This window comes from Taudactylus pleione, unplaced genomic scaffold (genome assembly GCF_031769625.1).
Source record: "Taudactylus pleione unplaced genomic scaffold, aTauple2 ptg000116l, whole genome shotgun sequence".
In the NCBI taxonomy this organism is placed as follows: domain Eukaryota; kingdom Metazoa; phylum Chordata; class Amphibia; order Anura; family Myobatrachidae; genus Taudactylus; species Taudactylus pleione.
Genome location: NW_028284518.1, coordinates 14768787 through 14789471, shown reverse-complemented (window position 1 = coordinate 14789471; position 20685 = coordinate 14768787). Strand labels below are relative to the sequence as shown.

The following is a 20685-nucleotide window of genomic DNA, read 5'->3' as shown; positions in this document are numbered from 1 at the left end:
CTGTCCATTCCAGAATAAACCGTGTTCTTTTGGTTCTATAAAAAAGTAAAAATTGTTTTAATTTATGATCCAATAAATTAAATTTCTTATCACCACTCTTTGCGAAGAAAGAAGAAATTATCTACCTCCCAAATTTACAAACAAACGCATGTAGGGACAGGATCTCCGAAAGGATCCCAATCTTGCAATGTGGTGTTAGTGAGGTGGGTGCTGCGGCTACTGTCGGAAATGGAAGCGGGGTAAATGTAATAGGGTGCGAGTTTTGTGTGAGGGACAAATTTTCATTTTCAGCAACCAGCACCGGGCTCAGTGAGTCAGTCCTGGTTGTGGAAATACAGAGGACAAAATGAGTAGGGGTCCCCTGTTTTTCTATAACCAGCACCGGACTGGAAGGGGAAGCTGGGACCACTATTGTAAAAGAGAATAATATTCAATCTATCTTTTACAAAATCAACCTGGCGCCCACCGCCCAGGGGTTCCCAGGGATAGCCCCGGCTATCAGCTCAGGCTTGGGGTGACCTGGAGAGGGGTAACCCCTTCATTGGGGGAGTCCCCACCTCCCCAGGTATTCCCGGCCTGGGCTGACTAGCGGTCAGATGTGAATGCTTTGGAGTAAGACCCGGTGAAAGGATCCCCCGGCTGTGGCATTGCACCCCCGCTAGACTCCGGTGCTGGTTACTCATTTTGTTTCCTGTATTTCCACAAACAACACTGGCTCACTGAACCCGGTGCTAGTTGATGAAATTACAGGGGAATCCTATGTTTTTTTCCCCTGTATTTTCACAACAAGGTCCGGCTCAGAAAAGCCCAGTGCTGGTAAAAGTTTTACTAATTTTTTTTTTAAACAGAAACATGCACAGATCTCACGGATCTGTGCATGTTTCTGTGTAACTCGGATTTGCTCTGGCTATACTCGCAAGCCTGAAGCAGGTCTGTTATTTTACGAGTTTTAAAAAACATAGTGTGCGAGTCAACCACTTGCCTGTCATGGTCGCAATTTTTCAACAACACCAGGCTGTGCATTATCTGATCTGGTCGCAATAAAACCTTGCCTGTCCCTCTGCTTGCCTCACGATCCCCCAGTGTCTGCCGTGCTGCCGATCACTGATGATCAGTCAGCACAGCAACACCCACCACCCCCTAACGCAGGGATGGGGAACCTCAGGCCCGGGGGCCTTATAAGGCCCTCAGAATCATTTGGTCTGGCCCTCAGAGCTTTTTTCTGCTAGCCTCATTTGGCTAGCAGGGTGCCTAGAATAGCACCCTGCAGCTAAAATCTATGCAGCAGTGCCACCTGGAGTATCCTTAGGATGCTTCAGACGGTCACACCGCTGCCCTTACAGCTCCCCGAAGCATCCTGGGCATTGCTGTAATCACCAGCGATTGTGGCCCCGCCCCTATGTGACATCACGCGGAGGGGGCATGGCCTGCACCAGGCTAACAAATAATGTTATATATATCAAAATGGCCCTCGGCAGAAAAAATGTTCCCCACCCCTGCCCTAACGTGTGCCTTAAGCCGCTGTGGAAATGAAATGAAAAGGAAAGTCGTGATGTTCTGATGGTGTTGATACAATGTTCCGATGTTTGAAAAAAATATTTTTTACAAATATAAGAAAAGATTTTTTTTTTTTAATGAAATTATTTTGGATAAGTTGAAATAGATGTTCTTCACCTAATTCATGCATAAAAAGTAGACAATTTCTGAGCAGTTTTTAGTAAAACAAAATTGTCAGTTAAGTGGTTAAACACTTGCATTCTATTATATTGCCCGAGTTTTTTTTCCTCACAATGGCAAAACATCAGGATGCGAGTTGCGGAGATGTGAGATACATGTGAGTTTTCCATTGCGAGTTGTGGGGGGTGTGAGAAACATGCAAGTTTGCATGTTCTCGCACTCTATTACATAGGATGAGTTCTAAAAATGTGCGAGTATAGTTTTATACTCACACATTTTCAAAACGTGGACCCTATTACATTTTGCCCATAGACTCCTTAATGAGGACAGGACTGCATGCAAGAGGGACAGTCATTAGTATCATGATAATATAATGAGGACTAAAAAGAATACAAGCCGGAAGACACAGACTGAGTTAAATGATAAAAATATCATATTTAAAAACAATAGCCTTAAGGGCATGAAATTCCTGTCAGTATGAGAAGATTATGATGTCAAATCACATATATATCAAATGAGCTTATACGTCCAAGTACCTCTATATTTTATTTATAATAACGTGATGGTACCAAAAACAAATAAGCAAAAATATCAATGACATTTATGCTTGTGATAACATTGAAGCTATGGCCGCCATTTCCTTATCCTCCCAGCTCAACTCACTTCTCTCCCCTATTATCTCAGTCCTGCTTTGAACAAGCCACTTCCATCTACAATGTCTGCCTTACTTCTGCTATTGACTCTGTTGCTCCAGCAATCATGACTCAACCTTCGCAGAGCCACACCTCAACCCTGGCATGCCAAATGCACTAGAAACCTGCAAAGGTATTCACAGTCCGCCAAGCGACAGTGGAGAAGATCACGCTGTAAGGCAGACTTCCTCCATTTCAAATGTATGCTTTCATCCTACAGTGCTGCCCTTTCCGTCTCTAAACAGTCATATTTCAGAAACTCCTCTCGTCCCAGTCCTCAAACCCCCAGTGTCTCTTCACCACTTTCAACTCCATCCTCTGCTCACCCCCTACTTGCCTCCCCTCTTCACTCTCTGCCCTTCACTTTGCCACCTACTTTACATCTAAAATTGACTCCATACATAAGGACATCGCATACCCAAGACCCTTAGCACTTCACCCCCATTTTTCCCAGACCACCCCTGCCATCTTCACATCTTTCTCCCCTTTATCTGGAGAGGAAGTCATGGTCCTCATCTGGTCTCCCCCCTCAACCCTATCCCCTCCCGCCTCCCATGTTACCTCTCTCCTTCTGCCTGTTCCTATCTTTCCCACCTCTTCAATCACTCCCTTTTATCAGGCACTTTCTCTTTTGCATTTAAGCATGAATTTGTATCCCCCATTCTGTACAAACCTACCCTGGATGATAACACTATCTCCAACTATTGACCTGTCTCCTCCCTTTTGCCTCCAAACTCCTAGAGCATATTGTTTAAAACCGCCTTACTGACTTTCTTTTCTCCCACTATCTGCTTTACCCATTTCAGTCTGGCTTCCATCCAATCCACTGAAACTGCCCTAACGAAAGTCAACAATGACCTCCTTGCTGCCAAATCCAAGAGACACTACTTTATGCTTATTCTCCGCAACTTCTCTGCTGCTTTTGACACTGTGGACCACCCTCTCCTCATGCAAATCCTTCACTCCCTTGGCCTACGTGATACTGGCCTCTCCTAACTGTCCCCCTTCCTCTCTGACCTTTCCGTCTCTGTTTCCTCTCATAACTCCACTAACATAGGTGTACCTCAAGGTTCTGTTCTTGGAACTCACCTATTCTCTTGCTACACATCCTCTTTAGGTGAGCTCATCAGCTCTATTGGCCTCCAATATCATCTTTATGCTGATGATACTCAGATTTACCTTTCCTCCCCTGACCTCTCCCCCTCTCTTCTCACTCGTGTCTCCAACTGTCTCCCTGCTATTTCTTAACATGTCTAAGACTGAGCAGATTATCTTTCCACCATCCTGCATAACCTCACTTCCCACAATTTCATTATCTATTGACGGCACAACCATCTCCTCTAGCCTAGTGCGCTGTCTTGGAGTTATCCTTGATTCTTCCCTATTTTTCAAATCACACATTCAGTACCTTTCGCAGTCCTGTTGATTCCATCTCAAAAATATTTCCAGGATCCGACTCTTTCTCACCCTGGATGCTACTAAGACCTTCAGCCACTTACTGGTCATCTCCAGATTGGACTACTGTAACTCTCTCCTGTCTAGCCTCCCTGACTCCCACACCTCTCCACTCAAATCTGGCCTCAACGCTGCTGCTTGGCTCATCTTCCTCTACGACAGTTGTACAATTGCCTCCCCTCCCCTTCAAAACTCACTTCAAGCTTCTCACATTCACTTCTAATTTTCTACTATTTACATCTCTGACCTCATCTCCTTTCACACACCTGCCCACCCACTGCTCCACAAATGCATGCCGACTCTCCTGACAACTGATTTCTTTCTCCCACTTCTGTCTCCACAATTTTGCCCCCTCTCCTGCCAACTGTTTACTTTCTCCCACTCCTATCTCCAAGATTTTTTCCTGTGCTTCTCCCTACCTCTGGAATTCTCTCCCTCTCTCTATCACTCTCTACTAATCTTCAAACGGGCTCTCAAGACCCACTTCTTTATCAAAACCCTCCAGCTCTCATCCTTACCAACTCCTCTATGCTCCTTCCACACTGTCTACTCTATCTGTGTCAACACTTGTCTTTCTGTCTGTCCCTTAGTCCTTTAGAATGTAAGCTCTCACAAGTAGGGCCCTCTCCCCTCATGTGCTTCTCCTACCTTTATGCTATCATTTACTCCTAACTCCCCACAACAGCATCTAACACTTGGTTGCTGACACCTTGCTGCTTATTTAAATGTTATGATCGCTAATGCAGCAATGTTTATAATTGTGTTCTTGTGCTGCATTGCTTTGCACTGTTAATAACTGTTGTTTTTTGTCTTCTCATTTGCTTATGTATTTTGTAAGACACTGTGGAGCCCTTGTGGGGCCATATAAATAAAGGATAATAATAGCACAGAAGCAGGTTTTCTGTGTTAACTGTCTATGCTCTTCTCGCAGCATCATTTTGTCTATATTTATCAATGTTTCAACCGCCGAAGAGCTGATGCAATACCCGCTTGCCCATAATGCACAAGTTGAAAAGGCCATAATAATAGGAAATGAGTGATTCCAGCATCCTCCAAGAAAGAAAGCAGGAAGATTACTAGCTGATTCTCCTCTCAGTAGCAGCTAAGAATGTGTAACTCCATATTCAGATGCTCTATTTTGCGTTGCTTGATAATAAATTGATCACACCGCCCCCAAAGCAGCTGTATTTTAATGAAAAACAAAACACTAATGGAGAAATCTGAGATTTCTCCACACTATGCCTCTTGATAGATATATAAAAGTGGTTATAAAGCTGAGCACACACTATACGATATTTTGTATGCTATATTGTTCTGGTGCAAATCAGACCAATATATATCATATGGATCGTGCATTGTGTACGTGCACAATGGTTGTTCATCAAATTGTGTCCTCTGCTGATGAGACAATGTGGTGAATGACTAGGAGCTGTTACATTGCACCGTTGTACACGGGATCATGCTGTGTGTACGGCGTGCATGATGTATCGTTACATTGTATCACACAGTTGGCTGGATCACAGGTTAGTGTATGCCCAGTCTACAGTAAGTCCTTTTTCTGGTGCAAATGCATTAATAAGGACTTGTTTCCACTTGATAAATACATTCCTTTAATTATCCTGCCTATTCTTATAAGTCCCTTCTCATTCATTTGAATACCGCAGTTGATAAACTCATATAAAGTCTAGAATCATAATTTATTACTAAGATCATATTGGAAAGACCTACTGATATCTCCAAATTCAGAGGGCCGAATACTGAGTTACACGCACTGCTGATGTTGGATGCAGCGGAGCGTTTATTTTTTCTTGTGCACATGCATCTAAGTCACACTGCACATGCGGCCAGATAGCGTGTGCACTGAGTTGGAGTTGCAATTGAGAAGCACAGTCTCTTTAAAAAAAATTGGACCTTCCTGGGCGGTGACATAGAGGTAGCTTAGCCGACACTCGCAGATGGTCCATCTAATAGACGTTTTATCAGAGTGTCGCTGAGGGCAGTTGCTTACAGAGACGCTCAACTGATTACATACAATAGGAGGCCATTCTTGGACAGAGAAACTGCACTTGCTTTAGGGCTGGTGCAAGTTTTGATGGTGCGATTGGTTGATATTGCAGCGCCTGCGGACACTGACAGTGGCCTTCTCAGTCCTTGCTCAGTTCTACCCCAGGGAAGGGCTTTGTGACTGCATCCAAACTCAGAATCAGCTCCAGAACCTAAACAAGGTTCTAATAGAATATTGTGCATTATGATAAATGAACCCAGAACATAAAGTTAATTATTAGATGTACAATGTGTGTCGGCTTACTTACAGCCATCGGGGAGATGGGGTTTGTGGTACATTTATCCAAATGTAAGTGCATACAAATATTCAATAACTGGTTTATTAGATATGGGGTTCCTCAGTCTCTGTGCCCTGTTTGACCTCGATCCATATCTGGCTTTCCTTGCACCCCTCTACAATACTCCACCTTCCTGCTCCACAGCTGCTCCCTTCTAACAAATCAAATCCCAACATAGCTTCGTCTGTCACACACCCACTCCCATACTTACCCCAGTGGCCGATCCTCTTCTGCTAGGTCTGTTCCGTCTCCCGATCGCAGCGGGAGTCATTGGGGCAGCTGCCGAGGCTTCCAATGTGCTCACATTGTATAGACGGGACAGACCTACAATTACCACAACAACTTTATTTTGCTTTTGGTCTGAAGTTCTTTTTATGTTTGCTTATCTGAAAGTTTGTAACATTTTATATTTAAAAGAAGTGTAAATGATTTTTCAATTATTTTCTTTCCCCTAGGAACCGCAATACAGTCAGCCCTTCAATATGCCACAATTTCAGGGTTTGCAAAGAGCCAGAATAATATGATTACACCAGTTTTAAGGAATGAATGTTTACGAACAAAAATTTCTAGGACTTATAGAACAGATATTTCTCCTCCATTGGCACTATTTGGTAAAGAATACCCTAGAGACAATTACACCAATGTGTCAAGTAAAATCCTTTCTTTGGTTGGAAAGAACCTGCACAACCAGAAGTACAATCCATTATGGCTGATAAAAGAGAGAATCAAGGAACACTTTTACAGGGAGTACTTAGGACGCTTTGGAAACCCTCTATTTTCTGTGTATGATCATTTGTGCCCCGTTGTCACAACAGAACAAAATTTTGACAGTTTACTAATACCTTTGGACCATCCTAGTAGAAAAAAAGGAGACAATTACTATTTAAATCATACTCACATGCTCCGTGCTCACACCTCAGCCCATCAGTGGGATTTGATGCACTCAGGACTGGATGCATTTTTGGTAGTGGGGGATGTTTATCGACGTGACGAGATTGACAGCAGCCATTACCCAGTGTTTCATCAGATGGAGGCTGTCCGCCTGTTCTCAAGCCATGAGGTATATATACAGAACCTGATGTAGTAAGTGATATTAAAAGCTATATTGTTAAGTAAAAGATACTGATTACATAGATATTTTCTCTGTTATTGGCACATTATAGCTGCAGTAACTTGGACAAAGTCTTAGAAATTAGTAAGTGGCATTTATATACAGTATGTTTTATTTGTTACAAATCAATTATAAATTTTTTATCCATTCATAAATTTTCATGGTAAGTATACACAGCATGACAGTCTAGAAAGTGGTTTTTGACTGTTTGCAATGCTTTACTGCACCTATTATGTGAGGATCTGATAGTTGCAAGCATTGTTTAAATCATAGCATGCAGATGTGTCGTCATACATCTAGCCTCCTTGCACGTTAAACAGCCCTTCTATTCACGCCATGCCGTGGTGTGACTCAGTAGTGCCGAGTGTCTTTTTGTGCGACTTATTATCTTCAAATGCATCTTATTCACACAGTGATGCGAATAGCTACCAGAAGCAGCTTCTGCTGATTAAAATGACACAGCCACTGACACTGTAACGTAGCATTTCTATGCAGATACACCCGCAGACGCACACAGAATATAGGCATGCTGCATATCATTTTAATCAGCAGAAGCTGCTTGTGCGTGCTATTTGAATCACTGTGTGAATAAGACACAGTTGAAGGTAAAAAGTCACACGAAAAGACGCTCGCACTACCGAAGCACATAGAGCTCCCGTGTTGTGTGGCACATGGAGGATAGATGTATGTGGAGACATCTGTATACATGTGTGTGCGTATATGTGACATATATTATAAAACACAAAACAAGAGTGCAATATGGTGTTGTATGTTCTCATAGGAAACCTAAAACGTACTTTGGAATCATAACTGACCCTAGAGAGTATACATAGAGTGCATTCGGAAAGTATTCACAGCGCTTCACTTTTTCCACATTTTGTTATGTTACAGCCTTATTCCAAAGTGGTATAAATAAATTTTTGTCCTCAAAATTCTACACACAATGGGGTAGATGTATTATAGCGGCACTTAACGTGCCGCTATAACTCTTCCCGCTTCGCCTCTTTACCGTGGCGAAGCAGGAAGCACTACCGATGAGATGTATAAACATCTCATCGGCCGGAGAGGGGGAGCGTTAACTCCCCCCTCCGGCGCTACCCGCTAGAGACAGCAGCGCATCAGACTAGTGCTGATGCGCTGTGTCTCTTCCCGTCCGGCTCCACTGATCATGCGCGGGATCTCGCAAGTATCGCGAGATCCCCGCGTGGAGCCCTGGAGCCGGCAGCCGCTGCAGCAGGGACAGCGCTGTCCCTGCTGTGGGGATAGGCTAACGATAACGACAGCTACAGCCGGCCGAACGGTCAGACGATCTGACCGTTCGTACATAGCCCAGGCTATCAGCGCTGCTATCTTGTAGATAGCAGCGCTGATAATGACAGGGGCACATAGCGCCCCTGTCATTTACCGCCCAGACCCCCGATCATACATCGGGGAGAAGCGGTATCAGCGCACATAACGTGCGCTGATACCGCTTCTGGGCTTCGTACATCTACCCCAATATCCCATAAAGACAACGCATAAAAAGTTTTTTTGAGATTTTTGCAAATTTAATAAAATAAAAAGCAACTAAGAAATCACATGTACATAAGTATTCACAGCCTTTGCCTTGAAGCTCAAAATTGAGCTCAGGTGCATCCTGTTTCCACTGATCATCCTTGAAATGTTTCTACAGCTTAATTGGAGTCCACCTGTGGTAAATTCAGTTGATTGGACATGATTTTGAAAGACATACACCTGTCTATATAAGGTCCCACACTTGACAGTGCATGTTAGAGCACCCTTTTCTCATTATTTTTGTATCACTTAAAAGTATTAAAGGGCTTTTGCATCAGTTTTCGTAAAAAAATACCCCAAGCCTTTAAGTTCACATTCTTTTAGTAAGCAGATAGCAATTCCCATACTTGTAGTGGAAAATGCGATCTATTTAAGATTTCCTAAAAGAAATTTTGAAAAAATGCAGAGATGGAGCCCTGCCATAATAATGCTGTTTGGAGATGGCTTTATGCAGGGTTCTACCCGTTTCAGCAACTCTAGCTCAGGCTACCCTGCCTGCTGACAGGGAGGGCAGAGCCCGGAGCAGGCTTCTGTGATCAGCCTTCTTTGTCTGATAGACCACAGGCTGATTACAAAGAAATTTTTTTTTAGAAAAAAAACAATAACCCTAATGCTGGGTACACACTGACAGATATATTGGCCGATCAATTGATCGGCCAATATATACCCGCAATATGTCAGTGAACGTCGTTGTTCACTGACATATTGCATTGGCTGTGCGTAGGGGCGGTCTGCAGACCACTGTACACTCACAGCGGCAGCCGAGGAGAGGGGGGCTGAACGCCCCCCGCCAACCAGGACACGCCGCCGGGACCCGCAGCCAGACACAGATGATGGCCGCTCAGTGTGTATGAATGACCATCATCTGCAGATATATCTGAAGATCACTCGATCTGCAGATATATCTGTATAATGTGTACCCACCTTAAGCTGCAACAGGGGCTTTTGATCAGTGTTCTCCTTCATGACTCTGGTCAGCTGATTGCTGGGCTCCTGCTCTGTGACCCCTGGTCAGCTGCTCTGTGCTGTAAACTGAGATGCTGGTTCACAGCATAGAGCAGGTTACTGGGGTCACGGAACAGAAACCCCAGTGTTCAGCTGACTGGAGTCAGGGAGGCGATCACTGAGTAGGTAAGTGTTTGCAAAGGGGGCGGACGCAGGTGGGACAGGCACAGTCGCAGGGTACTTTTTGTGAAAAATACCCTAAGAAGTGCTGGGAGAATATTCGCAGGGACAGAGCTTTCTCGCATGCGATATTTGATAAATCTTTGCAATGTGTTCAAATATCTCTTTGTGAATTTTGCTGATATTATCACATCCTATCTGCATGTGGAATGTGGATTGTGATAAATATGCCCCAAAGGATGGAAGGGCCTACTGCCCAACTGCTGAAAACAAAACAGAAGCAATAAGATTATAACACAAATACCAGTAGTTGCCTATCTATACATGGGATACGTTCAGAATCCCGACGGTGGAGATTCCAGCGTTCAGAAAGCTGACGCCGGAATCCCAACACTTATCAGATCCTCGAAGGTAAGTAGTGGGGTGAGGGGGAAGGTTGTTAGGCACTAGTGGGAGGGCTAGGGTTAGGCACTAAGGGGGGAGGGTTAGGTTTAGGTTGCAGGAGGGGGAGGTTAGGTTTACGTACTTGTGGGGAGGTTAGGTTTAGGCATTGGGGAGGGAGGGTTAGGTTAAGGTTACTTATCTAAAGTCATCAGGATGCAGACGGCGGGATTCTGACCTCCGGGATCCGAGCACCTATATCACGTACCCATCCCCTACACAGACTTTTAGCCTGCTCCCCTAGGTAGTGATAGAGAGACTCAGCAAACGACATACATTTTATTTGCATCACACAGCTGCTCTGCTGATCAGGCTTCTGACTGGATAGTTACAACACATAGGTCAGAAATGTCGTACACACATACATACATCTCATTTAGAACTTCCCTAGCGTTTCTGTCAAAAACATAATGTATCCAGGTGAGCCGTAACTAGACTTTTTGGTGCCCTGGCCCAGAAAGAGCTTTGCCCCTCCTCCCAATATTTAAAATAAGGACATAAGGTGTGCGCTCAAAAAATTAGCGTGGCCTCATGGGGAAGGGGCATGACAAATCTGATTTGTCCTGTACGATGATGAATTAGTACCAATCCCTGTACCACTGTTATCCAGGTGTTGGTGCGAAATACAGTGTGAGTCCAATGCCTGCAGTGATGATACACAATAATTATGCAGTATAACTCACCAGTTCTAGATATAGGAGAGCGCTGGTGAAGCTGCACCTTTAGCAGGATTTGTCCATCAGAACAGCTGTGCACAAGCCTGGAGCCGGCAGTGTAGATCACCGGTTAAAGGTATAGAAAGAGTGTTGTTTGTAGTGTATATGCAGCAAATATCAGTGGCTGTTAGAGTCCCAGGTACAACAGTATTTTAAAATGAGTGCATTAAATAAAGGATGATGTGACTGAAGGTGCTTGGGGAGGTAGCCACATAAAGGGGGAGTCAGCCATAGAGGAGATAGGGGTGGCTAGGAAATGCCGTGGAGAGGAGGAAGTTACAAGTGAGAATGATTATAAACAGAAAATTAACAGGTGTCACCGAACAGCGCTCCCTGCCCTTTGGTGCCCTGTGCCATGGACATGTTGCACCACCCTAGTTACGGCCCTGGTATGCAGTGTGTGATCTCCAGGCTTGTATTATCAATAAAAATAGCAATACTATGTCAATGCTGTTTAATGGTTTTCCTTATAGCAAAGTTAGCGGAATCATGTGTGGTTGAAATCTCAAAGTTATTACTCACTTCGTTACAGTATATATAATATTTTCTGTTTGTCCCTTCATATATTGATCGTGCTTTCATCAGACAAGTGACAATAATATCAGTGCTATAAATACGTTCCTGGCATCTCAATCCTATTTGTTGGAGTTGTTTCTCTACAATAATTATCTGAATATTTTTGTAAAACAAAAGAAAGTGGGAAGTAAAATTTTAGAGATAGTAGATAGTTTGAACTTCGGCTAGGCTGCTAATGGCAAGACGACGTGAATTATCAGAGTTTGAATGGGACATGATAGTGGGTGCCCGACGGATGGGAAATTCGATATCCGAAGTTGTGCGGACCTTCAACATTTTTCGATCTAAGGTGTATCATGTTTACTGGGAATACCTCATGGAAGGCAATACCACTCACCGTGGACAGCGAAGTGGCCGACCATGAGTGTTTAATGATCATGACCAGCAGCGTCTGCCAGAGTTGTCCGTGGTAACAGATAAGTGACACTGGCTCAAATCACATCCACATTCCATGCACTAGGTACCAGACTCATATCCAGCTGGTCAGCGCAGCGTACTTTAGCTTCTGTTGGATATGGTAGCAGAAGACCCACCAGCGTACCCCTGTTAACACTACGACAACGGACACAGTGCCTCACCTGGGCTTTGGATATCGCTAATTGGACCCTGGAGGTCTGGCAACATATGGCGTAGTCCAATGAGTCATGTTTTCAGTTGTTTTGGGCTGATGGCAGGGTTCGGGTGTGGCACAGACCCCATGAGACCATGGACCCCTGTTGTCAAGAAGAAAATGTGCATGCTGGTGGTGGATCCATAATGGTGTGGGGTGTGTTCTTGTTGCATGGGTTGGGTTTGTTGGTCCACCTGAACCACGTCATTGACCGGTAACCCCTACGTTGCAGTGCTTGATGACCATTTCCAGCTCTTTCATGGACTTCATATACTCCCCACAACGATGGAATATTCCAGAAGGATAACGCACCATGTCATCCATGCCAAGTTGTCCAGAATTGGTTTGAGGTGTATACTGGGGAGTTCAGACAAATGGTGCGGCCACCACGTTCGCCTGACATGAACCCAATCATGTATTAAGAAGTTTCATTTTCAGGACATTCCTGCATCTTTGAGAAATATTAAACCCAAGTCTAACTTGAACCAGCCTCTGCTAGTCCTTATGACGTTTTCAAGAATGTTTGATGCTTCCCCTAAAGAAGTCTCCACTTGTTTCAGATCCAACTTGTCCAACTGAAATACAGGCTCTTAAGAATTTGAGTAAGCGACAAGACATTATCATTAGAGGGGCTGACAAGGTGGACTCCATTGTTATAATGGACTCACTGGCTAATCAAACAGAATGCAATAGATTATTGTCTGATGTTTCCAAGTATAGTGCATTATTCAAACATACTACTGTATCTCTTGCTGTAACTCAAGATATGAGTTGTCTAAATCTGTCAGCACTTTATTTCCTATGTCTTATATTATACTAAAGTTTCACAAAAATGCAAAAAGTCCCCCGGGCAGACATGTCATTTCGGCCTGGGGATCACTGTGCTATCCGATTGCTGTTTTTCTGGATACATACAGTACCTTTATTTATAACCTTGTATCCAGAACTTGGCTACCTATCTTAAAAATACATTATCTTTAGTGTATTGCCTTTCTTTGATTGAAAAATGTGCCTGATAATTGTGTTGTTTGTTTTGTTGATGTTATATATTCGTATCCCACATGGGGAGGGACACGCAGCAGTCAGGCCCCATCGTAAGCAAATGCGTATATTTATGAGGTTGAAATGGATTTGTTTTTCACTAATCCTTCAGTAAAACAATGGGGTCAATCCAATTAGGTGTGAATTGTGAGGTACGAGTTGCTATTTTCTCGCACTGAACCAGTCAGACTGAATTAGCATTTAGAGATGGCAAGGAAAATTTAAAAAATGTGGGGACACTGTGCTAAACCCCTTGGATACCTCCCCCCCCCCCCCTGTTGACTAATTAGGCAATTGGAAGTTTCATATTAGCTTAATTAGTCCAATTACATGTAATTTTGGGGGGTAAAAAAAAAATTTTGTCCTCAAAATAACCCAAAATCTATTTTTCCGTTGGTTTAGGCACCCCAAATTTAATTGCAATATTTTTTTGAAACATACTTGTGTTTTATATATTTTTTTACATTGTTCAAAGTGCCCTCAAAGTTCCCGAAAATCACCTTTTTTTCCTACTTTGTTTGCATTTTTCGTTTGAGATTAAACCAAAAAAAGTTAGTTGTTTTTATAATTTTTTTTTTGCATTTTTAAAAAAGCACAAATCAGCCACTTGATACCATTTAAAAACAAAAAGGTAGGTATCTACGTGCGCTTGACCTGCTGCCTACCCACTACACAGAACGGAATAGGAGTATCACTTCCCTCTATGGTAAGATAACTAGGTAGCAAAAAGTTGTTCTGAATGTGAGATGGCCTGGTGAAATAACAAAATCTACAAACAGAAAATAAAATGGAATACTTAAATTGTCATGGTGTTTAGTCCACATCATGGCCCTCATTCAGAGCCGTACGCTCTGAGCAGAGCGCACGCTCTGAATGAGGGCCGGGCTCCATTTTCATGGAGCGTCCTCCTGGACGCTCGTATAGCTGTGGGTCACCACCCACAGGCTATACGAGCGTGCATTGTGATGGTCGCACCATCGAATTTGCGAGCCGGAGCCTGCGGTTGAGGTTTTCAACCGCAAGCTCCGGAGTGATTTTGGCTCTATCAGAGCCAAAATCACTCCCACTGACATCACTAGTGATGTCAGTGGGCCGGCTTCTGACGGGAGGCGTTCCCTTAGGAACGCCCCCGTCAGGGAGGCACGCCCCCGGCACGCCCACCAAAGGGGGCGTGCTGTCAATCAACATTGACAGCACGCCCCCTTTGATCGGACACAACGAGCGAAGGACTTTCCTTCGCTCGTCGCGTCTGACGCATGCGCACGACGGAGCTCCCTCCGTCGTGCGCATGCTCAGTCCATAACATCGACCCACTTGCGAGCGGACAGCCGCTCGCGAGTGGGTCTGAATCAGGCCCCATGTTTTCAACTACTATAGCCCGTATTCGATTAGCGGCGAAAAGTCGGAATCCGCAAAAAAGTATCGCGGATGACGTCATTTCGCCAAGCTGAATTTTTTCGTTGTATTCAATTGCAAAGACTTTTTGCATACGTGGAAAGTCAATGCAGTGTAATAGGTGAAAAAGTTTTGCCTATGAATAGCATGCGGAAAAAAATGCAGAATTGCGGTTTTGGGGTGCAAAGGTGCGGAAACCACTCTGCACCCTTGGGACATCCCCCCAAAGGATAACTGCATCAAAAATCCCTGAAAAAAAGTGAGGAACACCCCAAAAAATTACATTGAAAAAGTACAAAGCAGGGGGTACACACTTAAAAAGTAGACTTTTGGGGGGCCTGCAAGTATGGGGGAGGTGTTTTTTTGATTGCAGGTGCGTTTTTGGCGTCACTTAAAACTTCACTTTAGCGATTTTAAACCATGCTTGCACTCATTTTCAAGTACCCCAAATTTGACAGGACTACTATTTTTCTTGAAAAAATACAGCTTAATTCACCGCTTGTGCAAAGACGCTATTTAGAAGAAATTGACAGTACTTAAGTACCCCAAATAGCTTCAGTAGGGTTATTCGGGGACATCTATATTGAACCTCAATGTTAGTGCATCTTTTGGGGGGTGTCAGGCTGATTTCCCCATTATCGACAGCACTTTTTGCCTGTTAGAGTTTCGCCAGGACGCGTTTTCGCGTCCTTTGAAATTGAATACGGCAAATAGCGGGGGGCGCACGAAAAGTTTCCGCGGTCAAAACACGCGATGTAGGCGAAAAGTCCGGCATGCGGAAAAAAATCGTGGATGCGACACTAATTGAATGCGGGCCTATGGTGACTCTCATGATGACATAATGCAAAATAATCAAGTTTCAGAGGTACATCGGACACTGATCCTTATCAGTCGCTGTATAATTGGCCTACCCCACTCACAATTGAAGGGGGTAAAGCCTGGCATATCAAGGTATCTTTTATAACTTATAAAATAATGAATCTTCATTCATTCTTTTCCCAAGCATGCAGATATATAAACAGGGGCGTACCCTACTCACAGTCAGCGAGTTGTTGCCATGCACTTCAGTGGTATCTTTAATAAGGGGGGATGGGAAAAATTATCCCCGTTTTCCTCCTTTTAATAAGATCAGACGGGGCTTGCCACATTACCGTTGTTATCAGTACAGTAAAAAGAAAGCGGTAATAATCGTTTTAATAGATTTTATTACCATATAATGCATAGAAAAAAGTCAATAAAACAGGCTACACGGTTCCGTTGATGGGTAATGTGGATAAATAGATGATGAATAGGAAATAAATATAACCTGAAGAGATGGTTTGGAGAGTCTGGATCTCTGCAGCCACAAAGTAAATAGTTCACAGTGTCCAGTAAAGAATGCAGTAGTCCAACCCCTTATCATCGCGTTTCGATTTGACGCCACAAATCTTTGTCAATGTACCATTTTAACACTTTCTCTACTTTCCTAATGCCCACAAATTGCCTTCTATATGGGCCTGCTAATTAAATTGTCAATTTTGGGGGGTCCAGGATTGTCTCCCCACTTTTTCATGCACTTCTCTCACATCGCATTTGCAGTCAATTCGCACATCTCCTCTGCGAGTACTGCAAATAGGCATATTTAATTGGATTGGAAAATTCTCGGGTGCACACATTCGTGCAAAGTCGTCAGGTTTCATTAAATAAATGCACGGGTCGCTTGACCTGTAGGTATTTAATAACTGGTGATGTTTTCTTCCATCCCTACTCTGGATGAAAATTTGCCATCTTTCTCTCCTTGACCTGCAGTTCTAAAAATTTGTTGTATAGCTTCTGTCTTGCACATGTGGTCTGCACTACGTGGGCAAGACAGGAAGGCATTTCAAGGAGCGAAAAGCCCAACATAGTTACGCCATTAGGGCGGCTCCTTTGTTAAAGACAAGTGAAGAACCAGTTGGATACACCATTTTGCTCAGGCAGAGCATGGCATAGCCACCATCAAATGTCTAATTATTGATCAAGTCCCAGTATCACTAAAGCTGGGTACACACTGACAGATATATCTGTCCAATCTGTCTGGTAGAAAGGAAAATCTGGTCTGTCTTCCAGGGTTTTGGAGCAAATTTCTATTGGTATTTGCTCCCATACATTACCAGATTTTCCTTCCCACGAGACAGATTGGACAGATATATCTGTCAGTGTGTACCCAGCTTAAGAGGTGGAGATAGAGCCAAGAAGCTATTGGTCTTGAATCCAAATAAATTTTTTTGCTTGACACCTAAAGCCCAGCGGTCTAAATGACTCCATAGGACTTGATGTTATTTATAAGCTAGACTTACATGTCTGTGTAGGGGAACCTTCTAGGTCATGATACACCTTAGATATATTTCTGAAATTCTGTTTTTACCACTACATATATTTATACTTTTTCATAGACTGTTCTCAGAGCTGGTACGTGATGGCCATTTTTGGGTTGTTATTCTGGATGTCTTTCTCCTTTTTGGATGACAAAAAGAATCCTTTTCACCGTATTTTTCCATGTGGTTTTTATGGTATTTTTTATGCATTCATTTATTGTCAAATAAAATGTTTTTGTAAATACTTTCTTGTACTTTGTAAGCACAGTCTGGTCACCATGACTACCCAACACAGGTGTCTCTTGTAACAAACATCGTGTCCTGACGAAGGGTTTGCAATCCCTGAAACGTTGAATAAAACACCTGTTGTTTACTTCAATCACAGTCTCCGATTGCCGCCTCTTGTTGCCTGGACACGTAATGCGGGGAAATCAATTATTTTTATTGTGGCTTTAACTTATGGGTACCCAACTGAGCAATTCAATTGTTGCGCTCTGTGGAGCATGAACGCACACATTTCTGCACACAGACTCCCAGTTTTTTGGGCGCCCTAACCAGGACTTTAGATGGGTTTAGCTGTTTTACGCGGCTAAACTCTGTGCTTTTAGGCACGACAACAGCGAAACTTATGCGCGCCCAAAACAATTGTATTGCTCTGTCAGGCCATATTAATAATCGCTGTCCAAAAAAAACAATTACATTTCCCCCGATGACTCCAATATTACATCTTACATTGTTAAAAATGTAAAATACCTCCAAATAATATGCTGGTTAATTTTCATATATATTTATATGTATTACATACTATTTGTAATAGATATAGCACTCCTGGGTGTGTGCGCTCTGACAAGCACACGTTTTGGTGTGCGTTGTATGTTCAACCACCCAAGGCGTGCACAACCGCACAACCAAAAGTGGTATATCTATTGTATAAAATGGTCCCTGTTGTGACAAAGTAGTTCTACATGGAGAATGATGTAGGATGACACAGGTACAGAATTGGAGGTAAGAAGTTCAGAATAGGCTGCTTAAGTTTAATTATTTTTAAATAATAAACATTCAACTGGATAAGTGTATGTGAATAAAAGAGTAGTACATTAATAACTACTGTCACTGTAATACCCTGTTTACACTGACTTAAAAATCCTGGGTTGATGCACGTGAACGATTTTTGTTAGTGTAAACGGATCAACCCGTGTCCAGTGAGGGTTAGGTTTAGGTTACACAGCGGGGTTAGCGTTAGTTTTTTGGGGGGGAGGTTAGGGTTAGGCACCCCTAGGGAAGAGGGTTAGGCACCACTGGGGCGGGGGGTTAGGGTTGGGCAGTAAGGGGGGAGGGTCAGGTTTAAACACAAGGGGGGAGACTTAGGTTTAGACACTAACGGGGAGGGTTAGGCTACAAGAAGGGAGGGAGAGGGGGGAGGGTGAGTATACTTACCCAACCCCTGTCGGGATACCAACCATCAGGATGCTGCTGTTGGTATTGTGACAGGAGGCATCCCCACAGCCGGCATTACATACCCATTCCTGTTATACAGATTGCACATCCCTTTGTTTGCAGGTGTGAGTGGACATAAGCAAAAGCCTAGAGTGAGGTTCTGGATGAAATATTAATATTTCTCTAATCACTAGGAGCCTCCAACTTTAGGTTAGGTTAGGTGTGATTTTCAAATCGCTCAGAAGTATCATTTTAGCAATATGAGAGAGATTAATAATCCCACATTGCAAACACCTGAAATTTACATTCATATGATAGCTAATATAAAGATAAATAAGGTGAACACCCCATATGTTGGGTTATGCTTCAGCAGGATAAGTTATGAAGGATTATTTGGTTTTAAATTTGATCGGATTTAGCAGTTAGCTGGGAGGGTCCTAGAGTTAATTATCTAATCCACCATTCAGCCAGAACTGAGATTACATCATCCAAGGTGTGATGTTCGCCTGATAAAAGGTATTGGAACCTTTTTTTCAGGGTTCAAACTGAGGGATCAATGTCGCGTTGAAGTTTAACCTACATTCCTTGCATTTCTTATTGTTCCTTCCAGACAGATTAGCTAAGTGTTAAATTGTAATTTTTTCCTTTTATTTTAATTTGCTATACATGTATGTACATTTGTAATAATTTTCTTTGTAACATTCTTTTTAAATTAAGCATTCTTTATTAGTTTATTTCATATATGCTCCAAAAGGGATGTAGTCAGGTTACCGGTGGCCGGGATCTGAAAGCCCGACATGGGACTAAAGATAGGCGTCGAAATGCCGAGGCCTATCATTAGCCCCACGATGAAATCCTGATGCCCGGGATACCAAAAAAAGGTAAGCCAGGTGTCTTAGGTTGTAGCCACGGGGAGGCGGGGTGGGGCTATGTTTAGGAACCGCCAGGGGGCTTTAGGGATAGGCTAGTGAAAGGGTGGGGTTAAGGGTAGGCAACACTAGGGAGAGGTTAGGGTTAGACACCCCCTGGGAGGGTTAGGTTTAGGGTGCGGGAAGGAGGGGTTAGGATTAGGCACCAACAGGGGGAGGTTAGGGTTAGGCACTAGGGGGGGAGGTTAGGGGTAGGCACCAGTAATGGAGGGTTAAGCTAGGGAGAGGGGGTTAGGGTGCTTACCAGCCCCAGTCGGGATTTTCATCAGTCGGTCTTCCACTGTTGCTATTCAGCCGCCGGGATTACATACTGATTCTCTCCAAAACCCAATCGTTGAAGAGATTATTAGACCGCTAAGGGCTATGCTAGGGGGGCAGGTGGTCTCTTTGAGCAACTTTCCATCGGTGATGGCAGAATAATAAGCAAGGTATTTGTATTATGGCGCTATGGCTATAGCAGAGGTGCACCCCGAGCCAGAGATACTTTTTGTGGTCCCTGACAGGTGTCATTTCTTTTCAGTTCTAAAATAAGTTTGGCATTTCTGAGAGATGTTTTTGTTTACACTTGTGGAGTGATACAGCTGTGGCTTTGTGATGAGTGTGAATTAGATCAGACATTAGGTGTGCGATTGTTGGGAAATAATGCACGTTCATGTGATCTAGTGTATCGCTGGGATCTGACTCAATATACCACACAATTTTATAAATAAAGTTTTACCAGCTTTAAAATTATGGCAAAGTAATATTCATTTTTATTGTTCCCTGGAAACCTTTTACTTTTTTTTTGTTGCCAAGAAAGAGTAAAAAGAAAACAGATTTGTATATTGTTAATTAAGTATAATTTATTTGGGCTTCAGTAACAATGAGTAATTCAATGTGAATAAAGTAGCGCAATTGTTTTTTTCCCTATTCGTATTCCAATCCATTTTAGAAAATATGGCAAACTACAATTTATTTGCATTTTATTTTGTATTTAATATTGCGAGGAGTCTAAAGTTCTAGTTGTCCATCGTTGTTTGTTTGTTGTTATTTTGTTTTCTTCTCCAGTGTTAATGAGTACCTCCCTGGAGACAATACAGTTGTAGCCTGTATACCCTGCCTTTAAATAATGTCTCCAATGACTAGGATGCTTTTCTTTTTTTTTTCCCACTGCAATATCAAGGTTAATAATCTTCACTCTCCCAGCATTGCTGCTTCTACATAAGCTAAGTGTACCTCTCTGTTGCAGCTAAAAAAAATGCTTAATAT

The 20685-nt window shown here is 43.1% G+C and overlaps 1 protein-coding gene across 3 annotated transcripts in view; it reads left to right on the top strand.

The window, feature by feature from the left end:
- The window catches only part of FARS2 (phenylalanyl-tRNA synthetase 2, mitochondrial), a 551321-nt gene that overhangs the window by 124445 nt on the left and 406191 nt on the right, over positions 1-20685 (top strand). For all 3 annotated transcript variants that reach the window (XM_088471693.1, XM_088471694.1, XM_088471695.1), the window contains one exon: positions 6622-7226. In XM_088471693.1, coding sequence (XP_088327819.1) covers positions 6622-7226 — 605 coding nt within the window. The remainder of the gene's footprint in view (positions 1-6621; positions 7227-20685) is intronic.